The sequence below is a fragment of the Nelumbo lutea genome, chromosome 6 (assembly GCF_056320005.1).
Source record: "Nelumbo lutea isolate HS-2025 chromosome 6, American lotus-T2T, whole genome shotgun sequence".
Lineage (NCBI taxonomy): Eukaryota > Viridiplantae > Streptophyta > Magnoliopsida > Proteales > Nelumbonaceae > Nelumbo > Nelumbo lutea.
Genome location: NC_142689.1, coordinates 3,061,030 through 3,087,689, shown reverse-complemented (window position 1 = coordinate 3,087,689; position 26,660 = coordinate 3,061,030). Strand labels below are relative to the sequence as shown.

The window sequence follows — 26,660 nt, the reverse complement described above, 5'->3', positions numbered from 1 at the left end:
GAGTAGGGCCCAAGATCGATCTACCCATTAATTGCTGGCAAAATCAATCTGGGCCAGCCCAATAGGTTGTTCTCTCCGTCGTGTACATAGAAAAATTTGTCCCAATTGGTCGGTCCAGCCCCCTTATGAGTTTCATATCAGGGTCCATTGGGGCAGTCTAATTTAGCTTAGGTCCATTCCATTTCAATAGCAGTTTGTGAGGAGGCACATCTCCAGCCTATGGTCCCCACAGCTCATCCAAGAAAGACCAATAAGCCGATAGGCTATAAAATCTTATTGGCCCATCCTAGCCCATTTGCACCTCTTATATCACATGTGAGCTCTAGTGAGTAGTACTAGTTCATGAACTACTACTCTCTCTTGATAAACTCAATATTGGAGACCTGCTTAGAAAGATAAAAATAATAATAATAAAAGTAAAAAGTAAAAGCTTGAGCTTACTTGCTGTTAGGAATGGCAACGAAATGAGACAGGGACGAGAGCCAACGAGGATAGGGATTTCCCCATCCCACAGGGATCTCCATTCCCCACCAAATGTGTTTTTAATGAAATCAAATTCATTCTATTTTTTATTTATATTTTATTAAAAAATTAAAATAAAATAATTACAATTTTAATCTTATTAAAATAAATCCAAAATATATTCAACTATATTTTTTAAAGATATTAACATAAATTCATTGATTAATTCATGATAAAAACATAAATACTCAACAAAGAGTGTTCTCTCCACAGGATGGATCAGGGGACCCTTGGGGCAGGGAGTGCTCTCCCATCCCAACCAATACAAAAGAAGATTTCTCCATCCCATCCCTGATCCCTCTGGGGAGAAAATCATCCCTGTCTGGCTGTCCCCAATCCACAAAACTGGGAAAATTACCATTCCTATCCTACCGTTGATATTCGGTAAGATTACAAAAGGGAGTCATCAGTCATGGATATCGGAAGATCCGTGACTCCCGAGCTGAAATTGAAAGGCTTAACGGGTCGAATCCAAAATTCCAAATGCGCGGGCAAGGTGGGTCCAACTGTATTTTCCACGTGTCAATAAAGACTAGAGCCACTGAGGACTGAGCCAGGCAGCCAGCCACCCAAACACAAACAGGAAACAGCCCAGGCTGCTGTTTTTAGGGTTTTTATAGCAAACAGCCAAACAGCTAAAGATTTCCCTTCCGGGTTCTGTTTTTCCCTCAGGCTTCAGCTACGACTTTACGAGTACGATGCCGCTTAACAAGTTGTTAACAACTAATAACAAATAAAACAAAAGAAAGTCGGGTGATGGAAGCAACCTTCTCTGATTTTAAAAGACGATGATTATGTGTGGGATAAGAGAAAGAGGGAAAGAGGGAGATACAAAGAGAGCTTTGCTGCATAGCGCATACGATCGTACCAGAACGATATTTTCATTGCAGTTGGGCACGTTATAGCATCGCTACTTCGCCAAAACAAGATGAGTTTCCTGTTTGGCAAGAGGAAAACCCCCGCAGGTATATGTTTCGATTGTGCTATACTTGGTTTCTTTTTTTTTATCTTTTATTATTTGGCTTGAATGTTCATTCTCAATCCATTTTTCACAACTTTTTTCGGTTAAAATTTCTGTAATTTTAGCTCATACATATTTTAAATCAAGAGGGCCCCTTTGAACTGAATTACAGAGAAATTTTAATCATCGCTAGGATCAAAGGGCATTAAAGCGATCAAGTTCGATATTTTATCAATTACGCCAACGAAACTTAGGGTTTCCAGTTTCCTAAACCACATTTATTTTTTCTTTCGGTTTATTTATATGTATCAAGTTTTGATAGAACTTTTATGCTAATTATCATAAGTTTCAAAAGGACTTTATGAGGCTAACCAAAGTAATCGTGGTCAAATCTAGTCTTTTTTTTTTTCTTTTCTTTTTTTTTACGAAGCCAGTGGTGGTCAAATTTAGTCAAACTTTGGTATATCGTATTTTTCTGTTGCTTTTCTTCTATAATTAGATTCCTGAGTATGATAAACCATACATTGTATTTATGCAAAATCTTGCACAATACGATATTCTATCATTGGGTTACACGATTTTGTGATCCAATAATTGTTAAATATAAAAACGGAAAAGATATTCTAATGCTGTAAAATGAACTCTAGATCATGTTGGTAGATTAGAGCATGATTTTTACTCAAATTTTGTAGGAGGTAATTTATTGTAAAATGTAAAGCAACAACCAGACACTTAATAAGACTATAGGGTCAATTGGGCATTTGCTTGATCAACTACATGGAGGTCCACGAGAATCTAGATCATTACTTCGATTCATCCTTGCTATTCTAGTTTCAGTTCCTGCCTAGACGTGAGATAGTCACCTACATGAGCACCTTTAATAATGGTTGTATTTTGTAGAGCTTCTGCGGGAAAATAAGAGGATGCTAGACAAATCCATTAGAGAAATTGAAAGGGAGAGACAAGGGCTGCAATCACAAGAGAAGAAGCTTATTGTGGAGATAAAGAAAAGTGCCAAGCAAGGACAGATGGTGCATTATTCTTTCCAACCTATTTATTTTTAATTCTCTATCCAATTAGCAATTCATTTTTATAGCAGTTTGATCGCGCATATGATCTGTCTACAGTTTGGCACAGCAGCCCTAAGTCATTCATCAGTCCATCCAACTTTGCTTGGGCTTCTATCTTATCCATCATTTCATCATTTGTTCTATCTATTGAAATATATTGGATTTTCTTCTTGGTTGGGTTCTCAAAATCCTTTTCATGTTGTTATTTCCAGGTACTATTTTTTTTATATTTTATATGTAATAAATCGTGTGGTTATGATGCTGTTGGAAGGTAGAGGATTGATCATGTCTTGCACAGAGAACACCAGTGAAGAGTAATATGATGAAAATGGAGGGTTCTGAAAGAGCTAGAGGAAGGATGAAAGGATGTGGGTTTAAGTAGTGAAGCAAAGATTTGAAAGCAAATAACTTAACAGAGGATGTGGCCCCTTATGAAATGAAATGGTGAAACATAATTGGTCATTGGCCATAAATAAATATGAAGGCATTTCGGCTGCTGACTTGAAAGGGAATCTATTTGAGAGCCTTCAATGTTCTCCTTGAGGCCCCTTGCCCCATTGGAAGCATTTCCATTCTCCCTCTTGTAGAGGGATAAATCAGACTTAAGTTTGATTTGACTTGAGGCTTGGTTGAGTTGGTTTCATTTGATTTAAGTTGATTTATGCTTGGTACTTATTTAAATCGGATTTTTTTAAGGAAATGGACAATGTTCCAATGGGTGACTAAATAAGGAAAAGTATAATAAATGGTTTTGTCATATGTGAAAACAAAGACAACGATACCATTGATGAGGATGATTGATTTTCTGAGTTTTCTTTTGTTTCCTCATTTTCTTGTCATGAATATGTTTATTTTCTATGTTTTGATATGAAGCTTATACTTTTTTGATAAATATTATTAGTAATCATTAGTGAAAGATGATTGCTGATTTCTATGAAATCTAGGGAACTACTCTAGGATTCAGGTTCTCATTTAAAAAATTCATTGCCTAGGTGGCATTTAGGTGGGTGCCTAGGCAACAAGGTGCTCCCGTCACTTAGCATTGCCTTAGAATGTGCAGTAGAATATGTGAGTAGTGTGATACTTTGATTAAGGACCAAATGGGAAAAGCTTCATGGCCATCTGAACCAAATATTTGCTGATATTGAGGTCTTTTCTTTTTCAGGGAGCTGTGAAAATAATGGCAAAAGACCTTATTAGAACGCGGCATCAAATTGAAAAGTTTTATAAGCTTAAGTCGCAACTTCAAGGTGTTGCTCTTCGAATTCAGGTAAATTTGGCACATATTGTTTTTTTCTATTGCAAGTTATAAAGTATCTTCCTGGGATTTATCATCTTTCCTTGCCTTTTAGTTTCCTACTTATTATTGTCCGCTTCTTATTTTTTATTTTATTGCACTTGGTGACTGGATATAGTAAGCAATATGATGTCTGTGGATTGCTAATTGTTTATGATGTCAATGTATAGCTGTTAAGTATGGTTTCTTCCCTGGAATGATATGACTAGGTAAGTTACATTCTTTTGGTAATACACCCAAATTAGAAAAGAAAGGTTAATTCTCATGGGTCCCTAGTAGGTGTGGTTAAACCATCCACTTCCAGAATCCTTCATAATTTAATTAAATTTCTACTTTAGTGCCTACTTTCCCCCACTAATAGAAGCCGCTGATGTTCAGATCTGCTTTATCCACCTATGGTGTTTGCTGGAGAATTAACAGCAACACTGGAAGAAACATGAAGAGCACAATTTGAATATCATTGGAAGAACAGGAAAGGGCTTATAACTGGGATTACAAAATGATTTTTGAATTCTTTTGTTTAAGATTGCTGAATGAATTTGATGAGGTAGAAGGAAAGGTTCACTTGTACCATAAATAGACAAAAATAATACTGCTGGATTTTTATCGTACTCAGGCAGCTTTAAGGTTAGATCTTCTGTTGTTTGGTCCTCGCACAACTGATATGACTCACATTACAAGCCAAGTTTTTTCTAAAAAAATTATACATATAAAAATATTTTTTATTTACAAACAACAAATAAGAATTATAAAAATTATTTACTATTTTACATAAAAAATAAAATTATTATTATATATATAATAAAATTTATTTATTTATTTTACTAAGCTCATGAGCTGAGCTCGAATAGCTCATGAGAAGCTCGGCTCATGGCCACCCCTAATAAGTCTATTGGCCTGGATCTAGAATTTCTTTACCAGTTTTAGACTTGGAAAGAACTTTGTTAGTAGAGAGATGCTTGTTTATGTTTAGAGCAACTTCTAACTTAAGAAGCTTTAGTTCCTTAACACAAAGAGGTGCAGTGACTGCTTAGCAAATGCGCCACCCTACATTGGTCTCTTAGGGGCTTCTACATGTTAGTTGCTTTTACTAGGCACACAAATACTAGTTACAGGAAGTTTCAATAAACTATCCCTGTCATGTTTGAAAGTTTACATGTATGAAAATTTTCAGACATTGAAATCAACACAAGCAATGGGGGAGGCCATGAAAGGTGTTACAAAGGCAATGGGGCAGATGAATAGACAGATGAACTTGCCATCGTTGCAGAAAATAATGCAAGAATTTGAAAGGCAAAATGAGAAGATGGAAATGGTAACAGAGGTAATGGGAGAAGCCATTGATGATGCTTTGGAAGGGGATGAGGAAGAGGAAGAATCAGACGAGCTTGTGAATCAGGTGCTTGATGAAATAGGAATTGACATCAATTCAGAGGTATGTCTTTCATTTCACTTGTTTCTTTGTTTCTATGGTGAATATGGGCAGAATGGTTTTCTTTTATGTCAAGTGTACCTGTGTGGCAAATAATGATAATAATTTTTCTCTCTCTCTTTTGTATCTAATTTATGTACAGTTATTGAATGCCCCCTCAGCCGCAGTGGCTGCACCAGCTGCAAAGGCTAAAGTTGCCCAAGCTGAATCAACAGGCAATGAGGATAGTGGGATAGATGATGAGCTACAGGCAAGGTTAGACAATTTAAGAAGAATGTAAGTGTTATCCTCATTATGAAAGAAACACGAGCTCTACTGTGAAATGAGAATATAAAGTCTCTTGTAATATGAGTGAAATTATGTCTGATTATGCAGATTTTGAAAGTTTTCCCCTTTAAGTTCTCTTTGTTCAGTCTTTGACCATGCATGCATTTATGCATGTAAACACTGGTACAAGTTGACATGCTTTGTTTGAAGGACTAGGAAAAGACAAACAGAGATGTTTAATCTGGAAAGAGGATGTGTCATTGGCCTAAACTGGGACGGTGTGTCAAACCCCATATTATGGATCTGTTCATGTTATCGCATTAGGTCAATTACAAGGTCCACTAGGTAGCCAACAGCCTATCCAAAAATCAAAATCAATGGTTTTACAGATGCAGAAGTCCAGGGCGATGCGCTTGAACTTCTAGTTGCGTGAGGTGTAAGCCTCTAGGTGTGATGTATTACCATTTTTTAAGAAAAACACCAAAGCATTACTGAGCAAAGTATACAGGTAAAGCACATAAACGAATAATGATCACAGACAGAAAGGAAGGAGTTGAAAATATTAGGAGCAGGATGTTAGTCGTACTCTCGTTATAAGGATTTGAGAGGTTAGGGGCCGTCCGCATAGCATTCTGAAATTTGGTTGGGATTCTGAAATTCAGAGTTGAATTTATGACCACGTGTAATTCATGTGAAGTAAAAATGCCAGAACCTGGTTGCAGGTGGTTTCTAGTTATGTCCAGATTATAGAATTTTTGTTTTTTTGGAAAGATTGGGGAGACAAAACAAGAAAAGACCAGAAACCACTAAAACAAATAAAACGAAGTTCACCCGAATATGTATCATCACAAGAAGGATTAGCGACTTAGCGTAACCACAATAAGCCAATCAGTGGGCCGCTGCATTGGCTTTTCTATATAACAACGGGAGTAGTAAACGTTGAGACCAAAGACCCGGTGTAAAACTCATAACAATTCTCAATAATCGATCTGAAACTCCAAGCTGGAACAACAATATCCTAGAGGGAGTCACATTCAACAACAATGTTCGAATCATCTTTTGTAATCACCATTTTGTTTGCGAAGGACCTTACCAAGCAGCCCATGCCCAGTAACATTAATCGATGCACAACCAAATGGGGCCAAGAGCAATAACTTAGAGTTAAAGCTGAACCAGTCGAATTATAAGCAATGCCATCAATGACACATTCTCCATTACCTTTTGATTTTTTATAACAGAATCAACAGGAGCAGATCACTTGGGAAATGGATGGGCTACCTTCCCCACTGATAAAAACTCCAAATATGTTGTTTGGCTTTTACCTAACAGGACAAGGAGGGGAGATACAAGTCCCTATTTTTAAACACTTGATTATTTCGATTTTTCCAAATATGCGACAAGATCAAGATTGGGGCAACGAATACGGCAGATGCTTTACCGTCTTATAAAAAGAAAAAGAATCGATGATAGAATGTACGTGTAAAATCCAAAACATTACCAGTTATTATGATTAGAATACTCACAAAATTGAGTTGTAGAGCTGAGCTACGCTGCAACCTGCAACTGCCATGCCCACATATATTAGAAAGTCGGCGTGATGTAACCTAACCTCAGTAGAAAGTAGAAAGTAGAAACAAGAGGAGCGAGCTTCTTGGTCCATTTGATCTGATCCAATAAAAGGTCAGTTTGGGTCTGGTTCAGGTAAACCGCTAATCTTTATCTGTTATCCGATTCCAAATGGGTTTGGTAGTGTGACACTGAAGCAAAGTCAGCTTTTAGTATCATAAAGAGTATTGAGCATAGACAAGAGTATGATATCCACGAACACACACACGTTAGAAATTCTTATAAATTATAATTCCCATGAATGAATACATAAATAACACTAACAAATAAATGAATAAATGCACGGATACACTTACTAAACCAGAGTAGAACTTATTAATACTATGATTTCAATAATTAATTAAGACTTTATTTTCTCTACAAGTGAAATTATACAGATACCCCAGCATTCCACCTGTACCACATGTGGGTCCCTTCAAATCAAATACTGCATAGTGCATATCTTATGTTACTTTAAATCTTTTGGTTGATACAAAGGTGGTCCAGGCTTGAATTTGAAGTTTAAAGAAAGTAAAGGTTGTTTGTGTTAGGCTTAGGCTCCATCAGATTATTTTATTAATTTAGTGTTATAATTGATATTATTATTAGATGTTTTTTTATTAAATAAAGTCTTATCTGCGTGAGTATATATGAATCCAATAGGTTGTATTGGTTTACCCACTAACCACCCACCCTGAGTTTGACAAGATAAATGAGTCACTGCACCCTTCCCTACCCTCCCCTCCAATAATCTGATTTATATCCCAGTGTCCATGTATAGGGTTATTATTATTATTATTATTATTATTATTATTATTATTATTTTGGAAGAGGGGGCTAAATCAAGTGGGATCTTGGGGAACCGGCTTTATCTCGTCTTTAGGACACGTGGATATGCCCATAAGAACAAAACCCTAGTTCAAAACTTAAAAATAGAATTTTTGGTTATTTTAAAATATTTTGAGTTTTTTAAGAAAAATTTATAATCAATAAATTGGTATTCCAATCAGGTTGTATTTATCAAAATTTATCTGTGCATTTATTTCCAGAAGCACAGATTTCCCTAAATCAAAATATTTAAAATTTTGGCCACATTAAACTGTAACTTACCGAAATATGGCTGCAAATATTTTGTTTGTCTGAATTTGACTTCAAATTCAATCAGGTTAAGGGTGATCCAAATTGGATTCTTTTATAATTGAATTAACGCAAAATGTATAGTGCATATGCTACATCAATCAACAATAGACATGATTGGTTTAATGTAATGGCAAGTACATTTTATGAAATATAAACTAATGAAAAGTAAATTAATATAATTGGTTGAAATCTATATTTAATGTACAACCAATATTAATGAATTTATCAAGAATTGAACTCTTGAATCAAATATGGCTAGACCCCTATTTAAACCAATTCCATCTGATATAAACGTATATACTTAAAATCTATGTTCTTTTTTTTTTTTTTTTTGATAATAGAGTAAAATATGGACTACATAAAATTTATGTTCTATCTATTAGTAAAGTTGGTTTAAATATTGTGATTTTAACAAGGGTCATTGATCAATTTTTCATAAATTTGTTTTCAACATATTTTGTTCGTGATATACAATATTTAAAGTTAAGTCATTTTATTAATAATATATAACATTTTGATCATTTTCGTTCCGATCTGAATTTGATTCAATATCGGGTATAAATTTTAAGGATAAGATTTGATTTGAATCAGAATATAAATGAAAGTAAATTTGAATCGACCTTATGTCTGATTTGATCCCATCCCGTTTGCAGCCTATACCGAAACTGAATTTTCGTGAAGTTTCAGCAAAATTTTGAATCGAAGAATTTCATTTTCCAATATCCAAAAAAATAAAACACACACACACACACAATTACAATGTTTGATCAGTTTGCCTTATGAAGGAAAAGAATTAATAATCACTCCGTCAAAGATCCACATACACCATAAATTATTTAACAGAAGGAAACTATAAATGAACAAGATGGACAAAAGAAGAAGAGAAGAAAGGAACTCAAGAGTCAGTCAGACTGGGCTGGCGGAATTCGGCGAACTTTGTCGGGACTCCTCTGTCAATAATCTCCGAGGATAAGAAACCGGCAGCTCGAGGGCGGTGCGACAAAGTGGGCAATTGGAGTGAGAGTAGAGCCACATATCTATACAAGGAGCATGGAACAAGTGCTTACACAGACACAGCTGCCGAACATCTTCGCCATCTTCGAAAACTGACAAGCAAACCGAGCATTCAGCGTCGGAAGCAGCAGATGGTTCACCCTTCTCCCCTTTCTGGTACTTGAATGTTGAAATTAAGCCATTGTAGTAGTAGTAGTAGGGGTTCTGGAAAGTCTGGCTTGTTTCTTGGGGTGGATGGCTCTGGTGCGATGATCTCCAGAAACGCAGTTGTGTACAGCATCCCATGATGAATAAGTTGTATGCCACGAGAACCACGGCAGCCGATCCGATCACCAATAGGCTGTAGTAGAACGGGACCAAGTTGGTTTTCTGATAAAGTGTGGGAGGGGAAGAAGATGCCATTAAAGGGCTTAGAGCAGTTTCCTCCATATTCGATCAGATTTCAGAATTCAGAGGCCTGCTGGCCTGAAGCTTAAAGAGGTGTTTAAGATGGTGACTAATAATGAATGGATATATGTATCCATGTAGCTAGCTAGGTAATTATTAATATTTAATTATTATTACCTGTAAATATCTGACTGTTATGGAGTCGAGGGAGCTCATTATTGGATGGTCTGCCCATCCAATAATTAAAATTTTAAAATTTAAAAGCCACGTGCTTTCCACATAAACAGCCAAGAGAATGATGGATGAGTGAAAAGCATGTATACCATTTGAATTGAATTGAATGTATACAAGCTATTATTAATCATCATCAACATCTCTCTCCCTGTCACATGACAAATCCAAGACCCTCCACTAAATTTTGAACACGCAATTGTTTTATTTAATTAAAAATCAATTTGATATTATATTTTGTCTTTCTCATTGAACACTGGCGTGTTCAAAATTTACCGGAGGGTTTCGGGTTGGAGTTCGGATTTGATCATCAGATAACCGTTTTCACAGCCTTTTTAAATCGTGCATTACAAACATCTCGGTACTTATATATTTTTATTTATGGGGAGATATTCTCAAATGCATTACTATAAAGTGCTGTAAGGATGGTGTGAGAAATAGGGGTGCTTAAAGTTCCGTTATTCCAATCATAGGGCATATTTTGCAATTGACCTGATAGTATTGGTTTTTGGAAAATCGGTAACCGAAATCAAATCAAGACCTGTCGGTTAACCGGTTGATCGGTTCGATTTATTAGATTTTTAGTTTTTTAATTTTTATAATATATATTATGAAAAATTTTATATATATATATATATATATATTACATTTTAAATAATAAATAATATTTCATATATTATAAATATATATTTATATATAATGCATATTTATTAATTTATAATATAATATATAATATATATAAATATATAGAAATATATGTATACTGGTCAGTTCGGTTAATCACTAGTTTTCTATATTAGATAACCGAAACCGAATCAATACTTTCAGTTTTTTTAAAAACACTAAATCAACCGATTCGATTAACCGATTTTTTGATTAAGTTTTGGTTGGTTTTTTCGATTGATTTGGTTTTTCGATTTTTTTACTCCCCGTAGTGAGAACAGTTTTGTAAGTATTAAATTCAATTTGGCAGGGTAATCACAGGAAACTTTTCAGTTTTCCCTCTCAAAGACCGAAGAAATGATCGACCATAACTTTTGGGACTTGACCATGTTTCATGTTTTCAACTTAGCTGTGACGGCAGAGATTTATGTCACAAACGACCCTACCATCTTTTTTTATTTTTAGTTCTGAACTGCAGATTATTGTCACTCAGGATCTCGTTACGCACAGGTTGTTCTCACATTCTTACCCACATAGTACTACTACCGTGTATTGGAAAAATCTCCCTATGAATGATAAGGGAGATATTCCCAATGCACAACTATAATGTCTCATGAATAGAAATGTGGGAACAGTTCGTGGATAGCAGATTCAAGCCCAATTATTGTAAGGTCTTTATTTAGTGGATCTTGAAAAAATTGTCTAATAATCCACTCTGGATTATATAGAAAATTTTAAAAAAATTACGTTTAAACTGTTCAAATTACTAATTGGTATTTACTATTTATTAGGAACGTAACTTGGGTAGGATTAGCCCAAACTAAATCTAAAAAATATGAACCCATCCTAAAAATCAAGTTGAATTGGGTTCGTGTGGAAGTTTGGGTTTGGGATGGTATTGAAAAGTATGAACTGGATTTAACATTTTGACATAGGGATGAGATAGGTTTTGGGTAACTTAAACCAACCTCAATTTGGCATGTTTACGTGTTTTGTGCATATAAATATACATTTATGCATGTATGCAACTGTGCGTCCATATATTCAGATGATTCCTAAAGCACCATAACTTTGTTCATATAATAATGCTTTAAGCATTTAACCTTGTTCTGCGAATCTTTAGCTCTTTTTAAATAATATTTTAGCAAAAAAAAAAAAAGATGGAAGAAATTGGGCCAATCCAATTCAAGTTTATTGGGTTGGATTAGGAGTTGAAGGTTCAATAACTCGGATTGGATTAGAGTTGATTCCAGCCTTACTAATTCAGCCTGACTTGCACCCCTAGTATTATCTCTAGTTGATACTGATAATTCATATTGTACAGTAATGTATGAATTTAAAACTGCTGATCCTCAACAATACGCTATTATGTTCTCTATGATGAAAAATTTTCGGAAATTTTCAGTTTAAGAATTTTGGTAGCCGCCCATCCAGGAGTATTTCTTTTGGGGGCTTATAAGAAATTATGTTCCCAGCCCATTCGTAATAGAAGTATTGCATGCATATTGACATGACTTTTAAGGGATTTCTTGAAGATATATATATCTGAGAGAAGGAATATGGAGATTTCAAGATGGAGACATGAGAATGGCTGGAAATGTCCTCTTCGCCAGAAGTCTGCATCTGCTGCACCTATTGCACTGCACTTGTCGTGAATTTGCATTATTCAGTCTGTGACAGGTTTCTCATTACACGTGTCCAGTTGCTAATTTATTGTCATTTTTCCCTTCTGGGTTTGGGAGAGGAGGGTCACACAAGACCAGACCTCATTCATTCTCTACACTCTACTAAAAAAAAATATCTTCAAACTTTTCTTGATGGCACAACTGTTTTTTTTTTTTTTTTTTTCTTTCCTCCTTTATGACACAACTCGCCAACTTGTTCTTTTAGATTCGGCTTTGGTCAGGAAAGCGTTCAAATTCAATTATTGGGAATAATTTTAAAACTCAAAATTTTGTTGATCAGGGAGTTTTTTAAAATGGATGCTTTCCCTTCCAAAAAAAAAAATTGTAAGTTATGCTCATCTGATATTACATTTTATATTCATGTTAAATTTTTAAATCCTCGTAAGTCAATCACATTGGTAAAATTCCATCATAAGTTATTATGTGTCATATAAATAGATAATATGGAGAGGTTAAATGAACAGAGGTCCGATTATGGCACCAAAAAAGGCATGGTACCTAAAAAACTGATAACCAATCAACGGATATCATCCAATTTGTAACCAATCAACTTGAATTCATTCAAGGTCATGTTGGCTTAAGTTTTTCGGGTACCATGCCTTTTCTAACCATGTTAGGATACTATATATCTGATTAACTGTAAGAATCCCTAGAGCCTTCACTTGTGATTGGGCTACATAGCATGTTGCACATGCTTTCCTTTCTACTAGTAGAAAGACCTAACCTTTGACTTTTTTTGCACAAAAAGTGACCACTCTCAAGCTTGAACCCGTGTTATCATGTTGGCAGTTCAAGATTTTACCACTTGGTAGATATTAAGGCTATGTTTGCTTTGAAGGAAATGATAGGGAAAGGAAGGGAAAGACAGGGAAATCTGACAGGGAAACCAATACAAGGTTTGTAAGGATTTCCCTACCTTTCCCTACATTTTCCTTCAAACCAAACATAGCCTAAAAGATTAGTTATAAGCAATGGAATTAAACTAGTTAATTGCAATTATATCTTATTATATGACAAAGCCAGTCATTTATTTACAAAAGGGGTGACTTTTTTTAACCCATACAAAGCAAAAGCCATGAGAACACTCTGAAAGTATGGCATCTAGTCACAAATTGGGAATATCTACTATACATTGTTAAATTTTTGGGAGATGTTTCTGATGCATGGCTGGTTCTTTTCTTTCAGGAGATCCTCATCTCAGTCGCAGGCTTACATAGATCAAACGTTGCATGGACGCTCAATGGAACTTCCTTCCCAAACCATTTTCATACTTTTTCATTCATTTGCCTTCGGTTCTTCTTCAGAACATTCCTGATTTCCTGTCGTTATCCCTATTCGGTACAATTTTAACGTAGAGATCATCCCAGAGACGGCTTACTCAGCCTTATCTTATCATCAAAAAAAAAAACAAAAAAACTCAGCCTCTATCCTATATTCATTCCTATGGTATAGATGTTGCCTTATAAAAGGTTAACTTCCCCACCCTCTTTGTTGGTAAGTTTTCCGCCTGAGTTCGTAAAAGAAAATTTTTGACCTCTTAAGCCAATAAAGATCCAAATCCCAGAGGGGGAATAAAGGAAGTTTACGGTAAAATTGAGTTATCATACATACGAGCACTCGGCATGACCGATGGGAGGGCCGGTTAAGGGAAGGAATCAACAAAACCATGCGCATAAAGCGAAGGACCTTCTCCCACACTACGCCTCTGTAGAAGCTGAATACATAATGAGTATTAACGTTTTCAAGGCTTTCATACTGTATACCATTCTAGACTAGACCAGCACATGCAACTCATTTGACAGTTAATACAACAAAAGGATCAACATCAATAATAACATAGGAATAAAGAACTTCACCCCAAACTACACCTCTGTAGAAGCTAGTAGCTGTCTTGAAGGACTCAGAGTAATAACAATTTCTCTACAAAAAAATCATATCTGTAGAAGTTGACTGAAATTCAACCTATTTGATACAACATGTGGACCAAAATATCATATCTGATAGACCCATTTTCCATCTACCGCTACAGAAACACGACTAGATAACCTGAGATGTACTCTTCAGTTTTAATCATTGTCAATCTTGAGATAAGACGGCATATAGCATGCAGGAAAAAGTTGCATGACATTACCCTATGCAAATAAATTATACCTTTTAGCCACTCATATTCTTCTACAACAATCAGAATGCTAGCAATTGCAGACCTCATTAACCGGCGTACTCAAGTCTTCAATGGTGCCTTCTTTTCTCTGTCAGATATTCGTGCTGGGGCTGTTGAATGGGACTTGAACCGACCTCTCCCCCCTTCTTCCTTCTCCTGAAGGATATAAACATTAGCTTTCTTAGTGAGCATAGACATGAATAGGAAATGCCTATCAACAGAACAATAGTTGGATTTCTCCGATAAATGGTTCAAAACTTGCTAGCCTGAAGGAATAACTCTCCTTGTTCCAAGCAAGGCTTTATTCAATATATTGAATGGCATATCTATAATTATCTCATCTTCACTACCCCATTTGATTTGTACACGCTATTACATCACAACTTTTTCCCAGCAATGGTTAGACTACGAATCTAAGATACACTACGGGTTCAGAAGTACAACTTATGAAGCCTCCCAATCAATAGCAAGTTGATTAGCAGTTTCCAGTCTACACCATGACAGCTTCGTTGGGATTCCAAAAAAAAAAAGACTCATGCCCCCTTTATTTGATATTCATTCATGGGCTAAGAATCAAAAGTCCCAGCTTCCTGGGAGGCCCAAACTATACGTCTTTTTTTGGGCTTTCATTAAATGGAGTCGAATTAAGGTATGTATTACCACACCTATTTTTTCCATCCTTTCCAATGAAGCATCATGTGGAAATTTTAAAATCTCTAGGAACCTAAGCAAGGTGCCCTCATTCCACTTTAATTGTGTTATGGAAGAACAGGCAGTTGAAGGGGGGTTCATTCAGGGCTTTAAAGCATGTGACAATATGGAGCAAGTTCCTATACTTCAATTTGCAGATGATACTATATATTTCCTTGATGGTTCAGCTGACCAACCTGGGTTACAATCTAAGGTGGTTTGAAGCTGTGTCAGGCCCGTAGCTGTCAAGGAAATAAGGCCCTCATGGAGGGTCACCTTGCTTTATCACCAAGATACTTTTTACACAGTGCTCTTGGATACTTCTATATTCTTAACTTTTTTGAGATGATAATAATAAAATAGATATTATTAAACTAATTCAGTTTAAGTTAAAATACTAGTTTCTTTTTATTATTTTTCTCATTTGTTAGGGTTCAATCAACATGTATACTTGAACCCTCGGACTCAAAACTTATCCAATCAACACATTATCATCATCGTCTTCTTCTTCTTTCACCCTCTCTTTTCTTTTCTTCTTTTCCTAAAACAGAAATAGAGGCACAGCCCCTCTATTTTCTGAATTTCCTCTTCTTTATTTCATTTTTCCATGAATATGTTGAATTTCTGTGTTTCAAAAGATGGTTGCTTCTTTCTACGGAACCTAGGGAATTACCCTAGTATTCATGGTTTTATTCAAAAAAAATCCCATCATGTAGGCAAATAGGCGATAATTAATAGTGAACGATGGGTTTTTTATTCAATAAAAAAAACCACCACCTAGCCTCACCTCAACACTTTGAAAACTATGCCTCTAGGGTCCATTGCCTTACTTTGACAATTAAGAAATACAAAGATACCTTAACATGTGTAGTAATGAGTTCACATGCGATGGTCACAACACTTACTTTTGATCCTCTAATAAAGTGTGACATGCCATAAACCAAATCACTCAGTGAGTACCACTGAATGACTACTTACCTGGGTGATTCGATTTCAATGTGTTGACATGGTCACAGCACTTGTGACCCTTTAATAAAGCATAGACATGCTATTAATCAAACGAAAAACCAAACTATCAAATGAGTGCATCCCACTGTTTCTACCCCAGATGACACACTAACAACTCGTTAACATATGAAAAACTAGAGATTGTAGAGTGTATGACCTTACTATGAAAATTTAGAAATATAGAGTGGTTATTTCAAATGACTACAACATTTTCATGCAACCCCACAATAAAACACAAACATGCCATCAATCAAATGAAAAACAAATCACCCAGTGAGTGCATGCCTGGATGATTTGGTTCCGATGAGTTTACATGGTCACAACACTTTCTTGCAACCCTACAATAAAACACGAAAATCATAACAATCAAATCACCTGATGAGTGCATGCCTTTTCCCACCTCAAATGATACAAAGACAACCTGCTAACATATGAAAAAATAGAGATTACTTCAAAACTAGAACTGGTAACTCAAAATTTTGCCCAATCAACACATTGATTATTTTCTTCTTGTTCTTCCTTTTTCATCCTTTTCTTTTCTTCCTTCCCTAGGCCAAAAATAGAGGCTCAACCCATCTTTCTTTTTACATTTCTCCAGATTTTTACCTAATGGCCGTCTCCAATCTTAAACCTTACTCTCTTTATAAAAGGGTCGTATGCTTTCCTTATACCCCTCCAAATGGAGCACCACCCACAAGACTGATTTGACACCCCAGGCTCCCAACCCACAGGGTTCTGCCCATATTTGGCAGTTATTACCTTTTTCCATAGGCCTCCTTGGCTCTCACCAAACCTCCAAAACCACTTTCCCAAAAGGGTTGTATTAACATCCTTCACTCTCCGAACACCCAATCCTCCTTTAAGTTAAGATTTACATACCTTTTTCCAACTTACCAAGTTGTATTTCTTCTCATCTCTCCACCCTCCCCATAAAAAATCTCTCATTTTCTTTTCTAATGCATTTGCTACTCTAGTTGGAATTGGATATAAAGATAGCAAATAAATAGTTAGAGAAGACAATACACTCTTCAATAAAGTAACTTTTCCTCCAAAAGAAAGGTATTTGGCTTTCCAAGAGGTCAGCCTCTTATAAAATCTCTTCACAATGGGTTCCCACACTGATTTGGAGTTGCATTTTGTGGCTAGTAGCATCCCTAGATATTTCAAAGGCAGGCTTCCTGATCTACACCCCCACTCGTCTGACCAACTTTTTAAGTTTTGTACCTCCCCCACCATGACCAGCTCGCTTTTGTGCAGATTTATGTGTAAACACGACACAATCTCAAACCACCAAAGAACAGCCATTGCATAGTTAAGCTGCTCGAGAGAAGTATCACAAAATATAAGTGTATCATCAACATACTGCAGCACGGAAAACTCTACCCTTTCATCTCCCACTACAAAGCATTCTATAAAACCTCCTGAGGTGGCCCTTTTCATCAATCCCTACCCTTTCACCTCCCACTACAAAGCCTTTTATAAAACCTCCAGAGGTGGCCCTTTTCATCAATCTACTCAAAGCTTCTGTCACACAAATAAAAAAAGGGGGGAAGTGGATCCACTTGCCTCAGTCCCCTTGTGCTCTTAAAACGTCCACAAGAAGCACCATTCACCAAGACAGAAAGATTATAAACAATTAATAGTGAAAGATTGTTACTTGCCATGGAACCTAGGGAATTGTCCTAGGATTCATGGTTTTATTCAAAAAAAGGCCATTGCCTTGGCTACTAGGCAATGAGGTGCCCCATCACCTATTCTCACCTTGATGCCTTGAAAGGCATGCCTCTAGGGTCTTGTGGCCCTCTAATAAAGCATAACATGCTATCAACCAAATCATCCAATGAGTGCTTGCCTAGGTGATTTGCTTTCAATATGTTCACATGGCCAAAATACATACTTGTGGCCCTCTAATAAAACAAAGTCATGCTATAAATCAAACGAAAAACCAAATTATCCAATGAGAGCATCTTCTTATTGTTATCCCAAATGACACACTAACAACCCACTATCATATGAAAAAATAGAGATTGCCTCTAGGGTCTAATACCTAACTATGACAATTTAGAAATACTAAGGCAACCTAACATTTTGAACAATGAGTTCACACGGCCAGAACACTTTCATGTGACCCTCCAATGAAACACAAGCATGCTATCAATGCATGCTATCAATCAAATAAAAAACCAAATCACTAAATGAGTGCAAGATTGGGTGGTTTGGTTTCAATGAGTTCATATGGTCACAACGCTTTCTTGCATCCTACAGTAAAAGACAGACATGCTAACAATCAAATGAAAATCCAAATCACCCAACAAGTGCATGCTTTTTCTTATCCCAAATAATACAAAAATGACCCACTAACATGAAAAAATAGAGGCTACTTCTAAGGTCTACTACCTTACTATGACAATCAAGAAGTGCCAAGGTAGCCTAACGTGTGTTATAATGTGTCCACATGGTCACAGTACTTTCTTGTGGCCTTCCAATAAAACACTAACATGCCATCAATCAAAAGAAACACCAAATCACCTAGTGATTGCATGCCTAGGTGATTTGATTTCGATGAGTTTACATGGTTACAACAATTTCTTGTGAGCCTCCAATAAGTCACAAACATGCTAATAATCAAATTTAAAACCAAATCACCTGCATGCCTAGGTAATTTGGTTTCTATTAGTACACATGGTAACAACACCTTTTTGCAATCCTCCAATAAAACACGAACATTCTATCAATCAAATGAAGGACAAAAATACCTAATGAGTGCATGCTTGTTGTTGCTACCCCAAGTAATACATGAACTACCTGCTACCGTATGATATGGACACTACCTACCTTACTAGGAATATCAACGAATATGAAGGTAGCCTAACATGTTGAGGGATGAGTTCACATAATGATTAACACTTCCTTGTAGCTTCTAAAAAACCTTATAAGTAAAAGGATAAACCAAATCACTCAGTGAATGCATACTTGGGTGATTTGGTTTTCATGAGTTCACATAGTTAAAACAATTTCTTATGACCATCCAATAAAACACAAATGTGTTGCTATCAATCAAATGAAAAACCAAATAACTTGGCAAGGGCATGTCTTATATTGCTACACCAAATGATATAACAACAATCCACCATAATATAAAATAAAGACTACCTCTAGGATATACTACATAACTATGACAATCAGGCAATACCAAAATAGATTAACATGTAGAGTGATGCCTAGACAATAAGGAGCTCATGGAGGGTCGCCTCATTTAAGAAGAACATTATTAGCTGTTGTTCAAAGAAGAAAAAAGAGGATATTCGCTCTATTTTCTTTCTTTCTCTTGAATTTCTCAAACAGTTTGAGTGGTTTTTCTGTAAAAATCACTAGAACAGATCTGCTAGACCTGTTCTCCTGCATTAGACCCTGGTCCTGCTTTGTCCCCCATGGGTTGTGCAGTTTGGAGTGATATTCAAAAAGTCCTTACTGATTTTCAAAAAGGAATGAAGTATAAGGTGGGAAAATGGCAACATGATCAGAGATGGTGTGGGGATTTCACTCTACAGGAAATATTCCCTTCACTTTTTTTATCAAACCCAAGATAAAGATGCTGTGGTAACTGATAAAGAGTGCTACTGTGAAGTATGAACAGGCAATGATGAGGTGATCTAGAGTTTTGCCTTTAGAAGGAAACTAAAAGATTGGGAAATCAATCCAATATCTGGGCTGCTAAATCTGATTCAAAGCAAAAAAAAAAAAAAAAAAAAAAACTAATACCAAGGTGGATGATGAAAAGAATTTGGTCATGGGAAAATTTAGGCAAGTTGAGTTCAGTCTTTTTATAACAAATTGACTGTCCAGAAGGAAAATGTTTTTTCCCTTGAGCTAGAATGGACTGCATCCCATCAAAAACAGCTTTCCTAGCATGGACTGCATCTCTTGAAAGGTGCCTGGTAAGAAGAGGGAGCCTATGAATAGTGCTTTATATTCTCTATGCAATGACATCTCAGAATCCCCAAACAATCTATTAATCAATTGCAAATTCACATAGGAAATGACAATGTTTTGTTTTGGAAAACAATTTTTTGAAAAAGGAATAGAAATCAGCACATTCTTTGGGGCAAATACACTGAAATAGAGGAAATATATAGAAATATCAAAGGAATATTTTATTCTTGGTTAGGTGTACAGAGGAACTAAGTCTCCAACTTGGTTCTTTTTTGGAAGTTGGGCCTTTCTTTTGGATTGCTCTTCATATGTTTCTTTTTGTAATTTCCCAGTGTACAACAGTCTCTCAATGTACATTGGATGATGTATTTCCTTATTACCATATTAATATAATACAATATAATATAATGTAATGTAATACTTTACCTTCTTCAAAAAGAAAAATATCACCTGGGAAAAAACCCAATAAACAGTGTGAGTATAGGATAGACATGGATTGAAGAAGTAAATGCATGACCAATCCAAAGGATCCCCTATCTGATGGACAGATTGGATTGGTTCCATATCTATCAATGTGGCAGAAATAGGGTATGAGTGTTGCAAAATTAGGTTAAAACAATTTGATCCAAAGTTAGAAAAAGGAAAAACAAGGAAATCAACTGACAAAAACTAGTCCATGTACCTTTTTCTTTACAATCTGAATGACATCCTCATCATGGAGAGAATGAGCAAGACCACAATGTTGTGGGTAGTGCCTTGCACTTGTTCCCCATACCAGCGCATATTTTAAATCCTTCACCAGACTCCTGTGTATGTGATTACACATGGCTTCTATCGTGCAACCACCTCTGTCCTAAAACCAGACACCACAGAAAACCAATACCAACAGAAGTAAAGACTCCAAGATGAAATGCTTACCTACCAAATCATAAAAACTTAAAAGGACAGGACAGGAACCTACCGCAGAAAGAACTGCAGGATCAGTGAAATCAGGTTGCTGCCCCTGAGGCTTTGTATAAACTCTTACAAGCCCCATTTCTTCCCACATTTTTGCAAGAAGTCTGTCTAAATTCAACTGTTAACAGATCAAACATTCGTTTTAATGATACTTAGCTGAAGCACATAGAAAATGGAAAATCCCATCTAGATATGCCAGAAATTTTGAGTTTGAACACCAGAAGAAGATTCATCCCCATCTTGATTAGCACCCCCAAAAGTGATTTGTGTAAGCAAGTAGCAAAGTTACCGGAAACTTCATATAATGGAGTCAACTTGACTCCATAATCACCTTTAGTAATTACCCAAGTCATGTATCAAAACCAAGTTTTAATTCCTTTTTTCTTCGTACACAATTTAAAAGAGAAAAAAAGGTGTAGAACCTGCCTTCAGATTGCAGCTAATGACAACAGAATTTAGCTGACGGGCTAGTCTGTCCACATCGTCAATACCAATAACATCAATTTTGTTGTAGACATATATGCACTTCATATATTTGCGATTGCCCTCAATAACATCTATGAGATCATCCACTGTGGCATCCTCACGAAATAATACCTATAAGAGAATTTATCAGCATATAACTCACCTTATAGTACAAAGAATGAAAAATTGGATTCAAATTATAACATTCAGGATATTGCCAAATTAAATGGAGCAGGTTCAGAATGCCCTTTCATATAGGGATTCCATTTGCTATATCTTCAATATTACGTTTTTATCTTCAAAAGTTCATTTTACCCACAAGACACTTCATAAAAGAAAGACTTATTAAACCTGTGAAAGGGTTTCACATAGCTGTCCCACTGTACTAGTCTACAGCAGTAGCACTATGTCATTTGTTTTCTTTCTTTTTCTTTTTTCTTTCTTTCTTTTTTCCTTTTTTTTTTTTGGATAGTCTTTTATTGATTGTGATAGATTTTTGTTGCCTTTCTATTTTCGTCTTACTTGTCCAAAAGTAAATTCTCGTAATTTTATATATAAGCCTCTCTAAATTAGTTCAATCTTTGGGGATGGAGGTTGATAAATTCCAAACATCCATTTAGCCTTGTTTTCTTTGTTCTTGGTCTGAACTTGGAACCCTAAAGAAGTTTTGATCCACTTATGGTGATATGGTATCGGAACAAGGTTAAAAAGAATTACGGATAGCTTTACTTATGTTTTTGGGTGTCTACTAATTAAATCTGGAGTTTCCTGATGGAGAATCTGTGATATGCATATCCGATAGAAAAGTGAAATTGAAGTTTGCGACAAAGTATTGAAAAAAGTGATTAATATTGTGTTTCATTTGATAGAAAATAAGATAGAAACAAAAAGTTGAGGGGAAGATCTTGAGGATTTTTGTGAAATTCCTTAAGAACTTACCCTCGTCTTTCTGTTTCTCTTTTATTTTCTAGCAAATCAAACATAGCCTAAAGATTAGGTTCTTTGGTTGACTTTTTTTTTTAATTGGTAAAGTTCCTTGGTTGATTTCTATGTATTTTTTTTTTATAAATGAGAATAGTTTTATAAATTCAAATAATAACAATACAGTCAGCCTTGGAGGAGGCACGAGGTGTTACCACCCCCTAGGACTGAACCATAACCACTGAACATACACCAGCCTGAAGCATAATTATAAAGTGGCCCAAAACAGATCTCCCCTTGACACCCCTTGCTTGGCCAGAGAATCAGCCATTACATTTGCTGATCTGCTGGCACACTGAAACCTGACTGACATGTTTCTTGTCAGCCATTTAACTTTCTTTAACAGATCCCTGTAGCCCCAACAAGCTGTTTCTGGACTTGTCAACCAGCCCACTACTACCTTGGAATCCCCTTCTACTATCAAATTATTCACTCCAAGATGACAATATCTTTTTTTAAACGTTCAGAGAAATTTTAATTATGTATAATTATCCAAAAAAAAATTCTGTACTGGCCATTTCTAGGTTGTTACAAAGGGCCATTGCCCAATGTTGGTCCCAGGGGTATTGGGAAGGGTGAACTGGATATAGACCTAATCTTTGACATTATCTTGCACAAAGTGGCCATTCTCAGGCTCAAACTTGCATTGTCATACCAACTGAGTGGTGGCCAGTTGGTATGTTAGCTGGGTAGTCCCAGCGGATACGCGGATTCGAGTCCTGCTACTACCACCTACGGTTGAGAGTTACTTGCATTGTCATGCTTTTCAGCCAGAGATTTTACCAATTCCAGATTGTTGAAATTGTTAAAAATTGTTGAGGCCAGATTTCAATCTGGACCACTAATCTCTTTCAATGTTGTGACATCTATCTTGGTTCCTGAAAACTGAATCACCCAATACTGTTTTCATCACAGAAAAGTTTGATTTGAGATCTAGGTTAGTACTAGAATGTGCTACTTTAGCCAACACAACTATTTGGGATGCCAAAGAGTCCTGTTTTCAATTAGTTTTCTGTAGCAGCACTTTGGAAGTTTGATTAAAATCCCATTTAAGTTCTGGCCTTCTGGGTGGCTGACAATAAAGCACCAAGGGACTCATGCATTTTGACAAAGAAAACCCTCAGTTCTAGGTTAAATTTTAAAAACACCAAAACCCTTAATAAATAAGATTAAATTTGATACCAAACCATGATAGATCCTTGTATTTAAAAGACAAATCACTTTAAGCCTATTAATTTGAATATTTCAAAGATAATAATACAATATAAATAGTATATAATAGAGCAATTGCATGTTGAAAAACTATTAGCAACTGAAATGGTTATAATTTCCTACTAATAAAATATTAGAGATACAGATAAGGGAGGGAGAGGGAGAGAGAGAGAGAGAGAGTAAATGGGGGAAGGGGAGACTAAGGGACGATAACAAAAAGGACAATGTCAACCCAGGTTACTTGACAAGTTACCACAGATCAGATTGGGTAAACTTAAATGAGGTCCAGATTGGTTCTCTGAGTATAAGTACAATGGTAAAGTCTTAATAGATTCCCATGTGGATGATCAGTTCTCCTAGTCAAATTAGAGCTATGTTCCTTCTTTGAACATTCATTCCTCTGGAGGCCTAGGTGATAGAAATCAACCCAAGGCCAAAAAAAGATGCAGGTTTATAGTCAGGTACCCAACTAAAACACAAGTTTCAGGTTGGTAGTTATGGGACAACATGAGTTGTTTTGCTCTGAGATGGGATTTTGAAGGATTCCTTGACCACAGAGACTTGTTAATGTTGAGCAATAATCAAAGCAGCTCTGGTTATATTTATTGACTCTTTAAAAGGTATTAATCTATTCTTACTAATCATAGGTCAGGTAATAGAAAACATTGGAAAATATACTCTTTCTTTTCGCAAGTTACTTCTAGTAATCTTAGTTTCTTTCTAATCTGTAAAGATCAAAGGCAATACTGTAAATGCATGGTGAATCGTCCCCTCTTATTTCTATGAAGAGGATAAACTGTTACACCAAATTAACGTTATGATTCTTGTCTTCTTCAAAAATACTATCTTGCTTGCTAAAAATTAATATCATACAGTGGTAGCAGCTCCATTAAGGCCTTCAGTTGAAAATTGATGACCTAAAAGACACCTAGGCTGAAGCACTTTAACACTCATTTCTCTTTACATCTCCTTTAGATAAGACCACACCATTAGGTCAACTACGGATTCGCAGTTAGACTACCTAAAATGATTTTAGCACCATGTTTCATATAGTTGACTGGGCTTTCCTGTGTGACAGCACCTTTGGCTCCACCTCACCCCTTCAATAACTTACTAATCCATCTCAAATGCTGCTCGACTTCATCTTTTTTATGGGTAGCCCACCATAAATAGTTGGGTTTAAGGCAAGTTAAGTATATTCTTATAAGCCATTTTATTGAATTTCAGGCACTTACAAATGTAGCAGAATTCAAATATAGGAGGATACCTCTGCATTGTGAATCTTGTACTCATGTAGAATTTGATAGCAAAGCTTCTCATCTACATGTGTCAGAGGAACTGTGCTGTTAAAAGAAATGCCCCCAGTCTTTTTCTTTTTGAAGTATATCTGCACATGGGAAAAGAAAAATATAAAAGTTAACAGAATTCTCAAGATCCTTACAACCTACAAAGTGATATAATATTTCACATACAGATATCTCTGCTTGGTGTCCAGGAGATTGAACTTGAACCAAAAATTAATTACCAAAATGCCAAGTTTTATCTGTCAAAAATCTAGTAAAAACTCAACAAATGTTGTGTTGAGTGAACTGGAGAAAACCAGTTACTCCCTATTCAACTCCCATATATGATCCAACAGTAGATGGAAAACTAAGTACGAACCAAGTGCATCAGGCAAATTGTCTAGAAAACCACCTCCTTAGGTCAAAGAAAATCTGAAGCCCAAACAAAGCCCTCTCCCCCCAAGAAAAATCTTTCCATAAGCTTATTCTTATGGAAGGAGTACACTGACAGATGTATCTTCAAATAGTTTTATACTTTCCCTAGACACATGGGTTAAAAACTGGATAACCTGTGATGGTTAATGGGTGCTCATATGCAGATGCCTGCAAAAAATGTTAAGGAGATATCTGCAAGAATATACAAGTATAAATACAGAAAAATAAAGATATGGATATAAATATATATCACCACCAGAGAGATGAGATTGCATACGCAAAGGTATAAAATCAGATAAATGAGAACGCTGAAAGCCATGAACATCCCTTATTTTTTATAATTTACAGTCATAAACATCCTTGAAAGAATAGTCTTACTTGAGGAGGCTTCTTGTTCAAACGTAGGCCCACAGCTTCCAGCTCTCTTGTCAATATTTGACGATGACCCTCACTCTGACACATTTTTCAATCAGTATTTATAAGGAATAAAAAAGAAGAAAATACCCAAAGCTTGAAATACTAACACAAAATAAAAGGTCCAAAAATATACTCTCAAGCAACAGCCAACTCTTACACCATCCAAGTTGCTGGGAATAATTGCAAAAAAGGCTAAAGACAAGGATTTGGATTTTGGTTGGCATGTAGTGTTACTTGAAATTAAAGATTTTTTAATCATAAAACTCATAAAATTCGGTTGAACTTTGAGAAGTTCAAATCTTCAAAATCTAACTGCTACACTTGCAGTAAAAAAAATAATAATAAAAGTTATGTTTTTTTTTTTTATAAGTTATGGTTAAACATGGAGAATTCACCAAGTTCCAATCTCTTCAATGATGCCCTCATTAGAAATCAGGTAGGGCATTCTATTGTTAGTATATAGAAATTATATTCCTCCAAGAATTAAAGCATTTGCTTGTCTTCTATCCTTAGATAGAAATCATAGAGCTTAGATGGTTGATATTCTAAAGAAGACAGCAAGTGAATACATTATGTGCAACAAGGAAGACGACAATGCCATACACTTAATTCTCAAGTGTCAAGTGGTGATTAGAGCTTAAAACTTTTGTTTCCCAAAGTAACAAGGAAGAAAAGAATGTCATACACTTATTCCTTGGTGCAAATCAGCTTTGGAAATATTAGCCCAAGTTTTCAGGAGGCGCCCAAGCTATGATATGATAGAATGAAATTCGTTTTGCTATTGTTGGGAACCTGGAAAGGCAGATTAAGCTCCAAATAGCTGGACTGGGAGCAAATCATTGGA

The 26,660-nt window shown here is 35.9% G+C and overlaps 2 protein-coding genes across 3 annotated transcripts in view; one reads left to right on the top strand and one right to left on the bottom strand.

The window, feature by feature from the left end:
* The first annotated feature begins 943 nt into the window (after nt 1-943).
* On the top strand, nt 944-5,694 carry LOC148846849 (vacuolar protein sorting-associated protein 2 homolog 1). Its single transcript, XM_088950930.1, has 5 exons — nt 944-1,487; nt 2,384-2,514; nt 3,719-3,823; nt 5,025-5,285; nt 5,425-5,694. Exons 1-5 carry the CDS (start codon nt 1,451-1,453, stop codon nt 5,560-5,562), a joined length of 672 nt encoding a protein of 223 aa, XP_088807056.1. The 5' UTR covers nt 944-1,450; the 3' UTR covers nt 5,563-5,694.
* An 8,382-nt stretch (nt 5,695-14,076) lies between these two features.
* The window catches only part of LOC148846848 (P-loop containing nucleoside triphosphate hydrolases superfamily protein), a 32,509-nt gene continuing 19,925 nt past the window's right edge, over nt 14,077-26,660 (bottom strand). Inside the window, exons 7-13 of one of the 2 annotated variants that reach the window (XM_088948647.1) lie at nt 25,778-25,852; nt 24,949-25,068; nt 21,450-21,620; nt 21,028-21,141; nt 20,749-20,919; nt 20,493-20,516; nt 14,077-14,591 (exon numbers count right to left, since the gene is read on the bottom strand). In XM_088948647.1, coding sequence (XP_088804773.1) covers nt 14,496-14,591; nt 20,493-20,516; nt 20,749-20,919; nt 21,028-21,141; nt 21,450-21,620; nt 24,949-25,068; nt 25,778-25,852 — 771 coding nt within the window. In that variant the 3' untranslated portion in view covers nt 14,077-14,495. The remainder of the gene's footprint in view (nt 14,592-20,492; nt 20,517-20,748; nt 20,920-21,027; nt 21,142-21,449; nt 21,621-24,948; nt 25,069-25,777; nt 25,853-26,660) is intronic. The other variant, XM_088948648.1, reaches the window with a different exon arrangement.

Bases quoted from the DNA above. Each gene is read 5' to 3' on its own strand.
- LOC148846849 (XM_088950930.1), top strand. From the start codon at position 1,451: ATGAGTTTCCTGTTTGGCAAGAGGAAAACCCCCGCAG. The intron at 1,488-2,383 runs GTATATGTTTCG...TGTATTTTGTAG, and splicing joins CAAGAGGAAAACCCCCGCAG to AGCTTCTGCGGGAAAATAAG. The intron at 5,286-5,424 runs GTATGTCTTTCA...ATTTATGTACAG, and splicing joins GAATTGACATCAATTCAGAG to TTATTGAATGCCCCCTCAGC.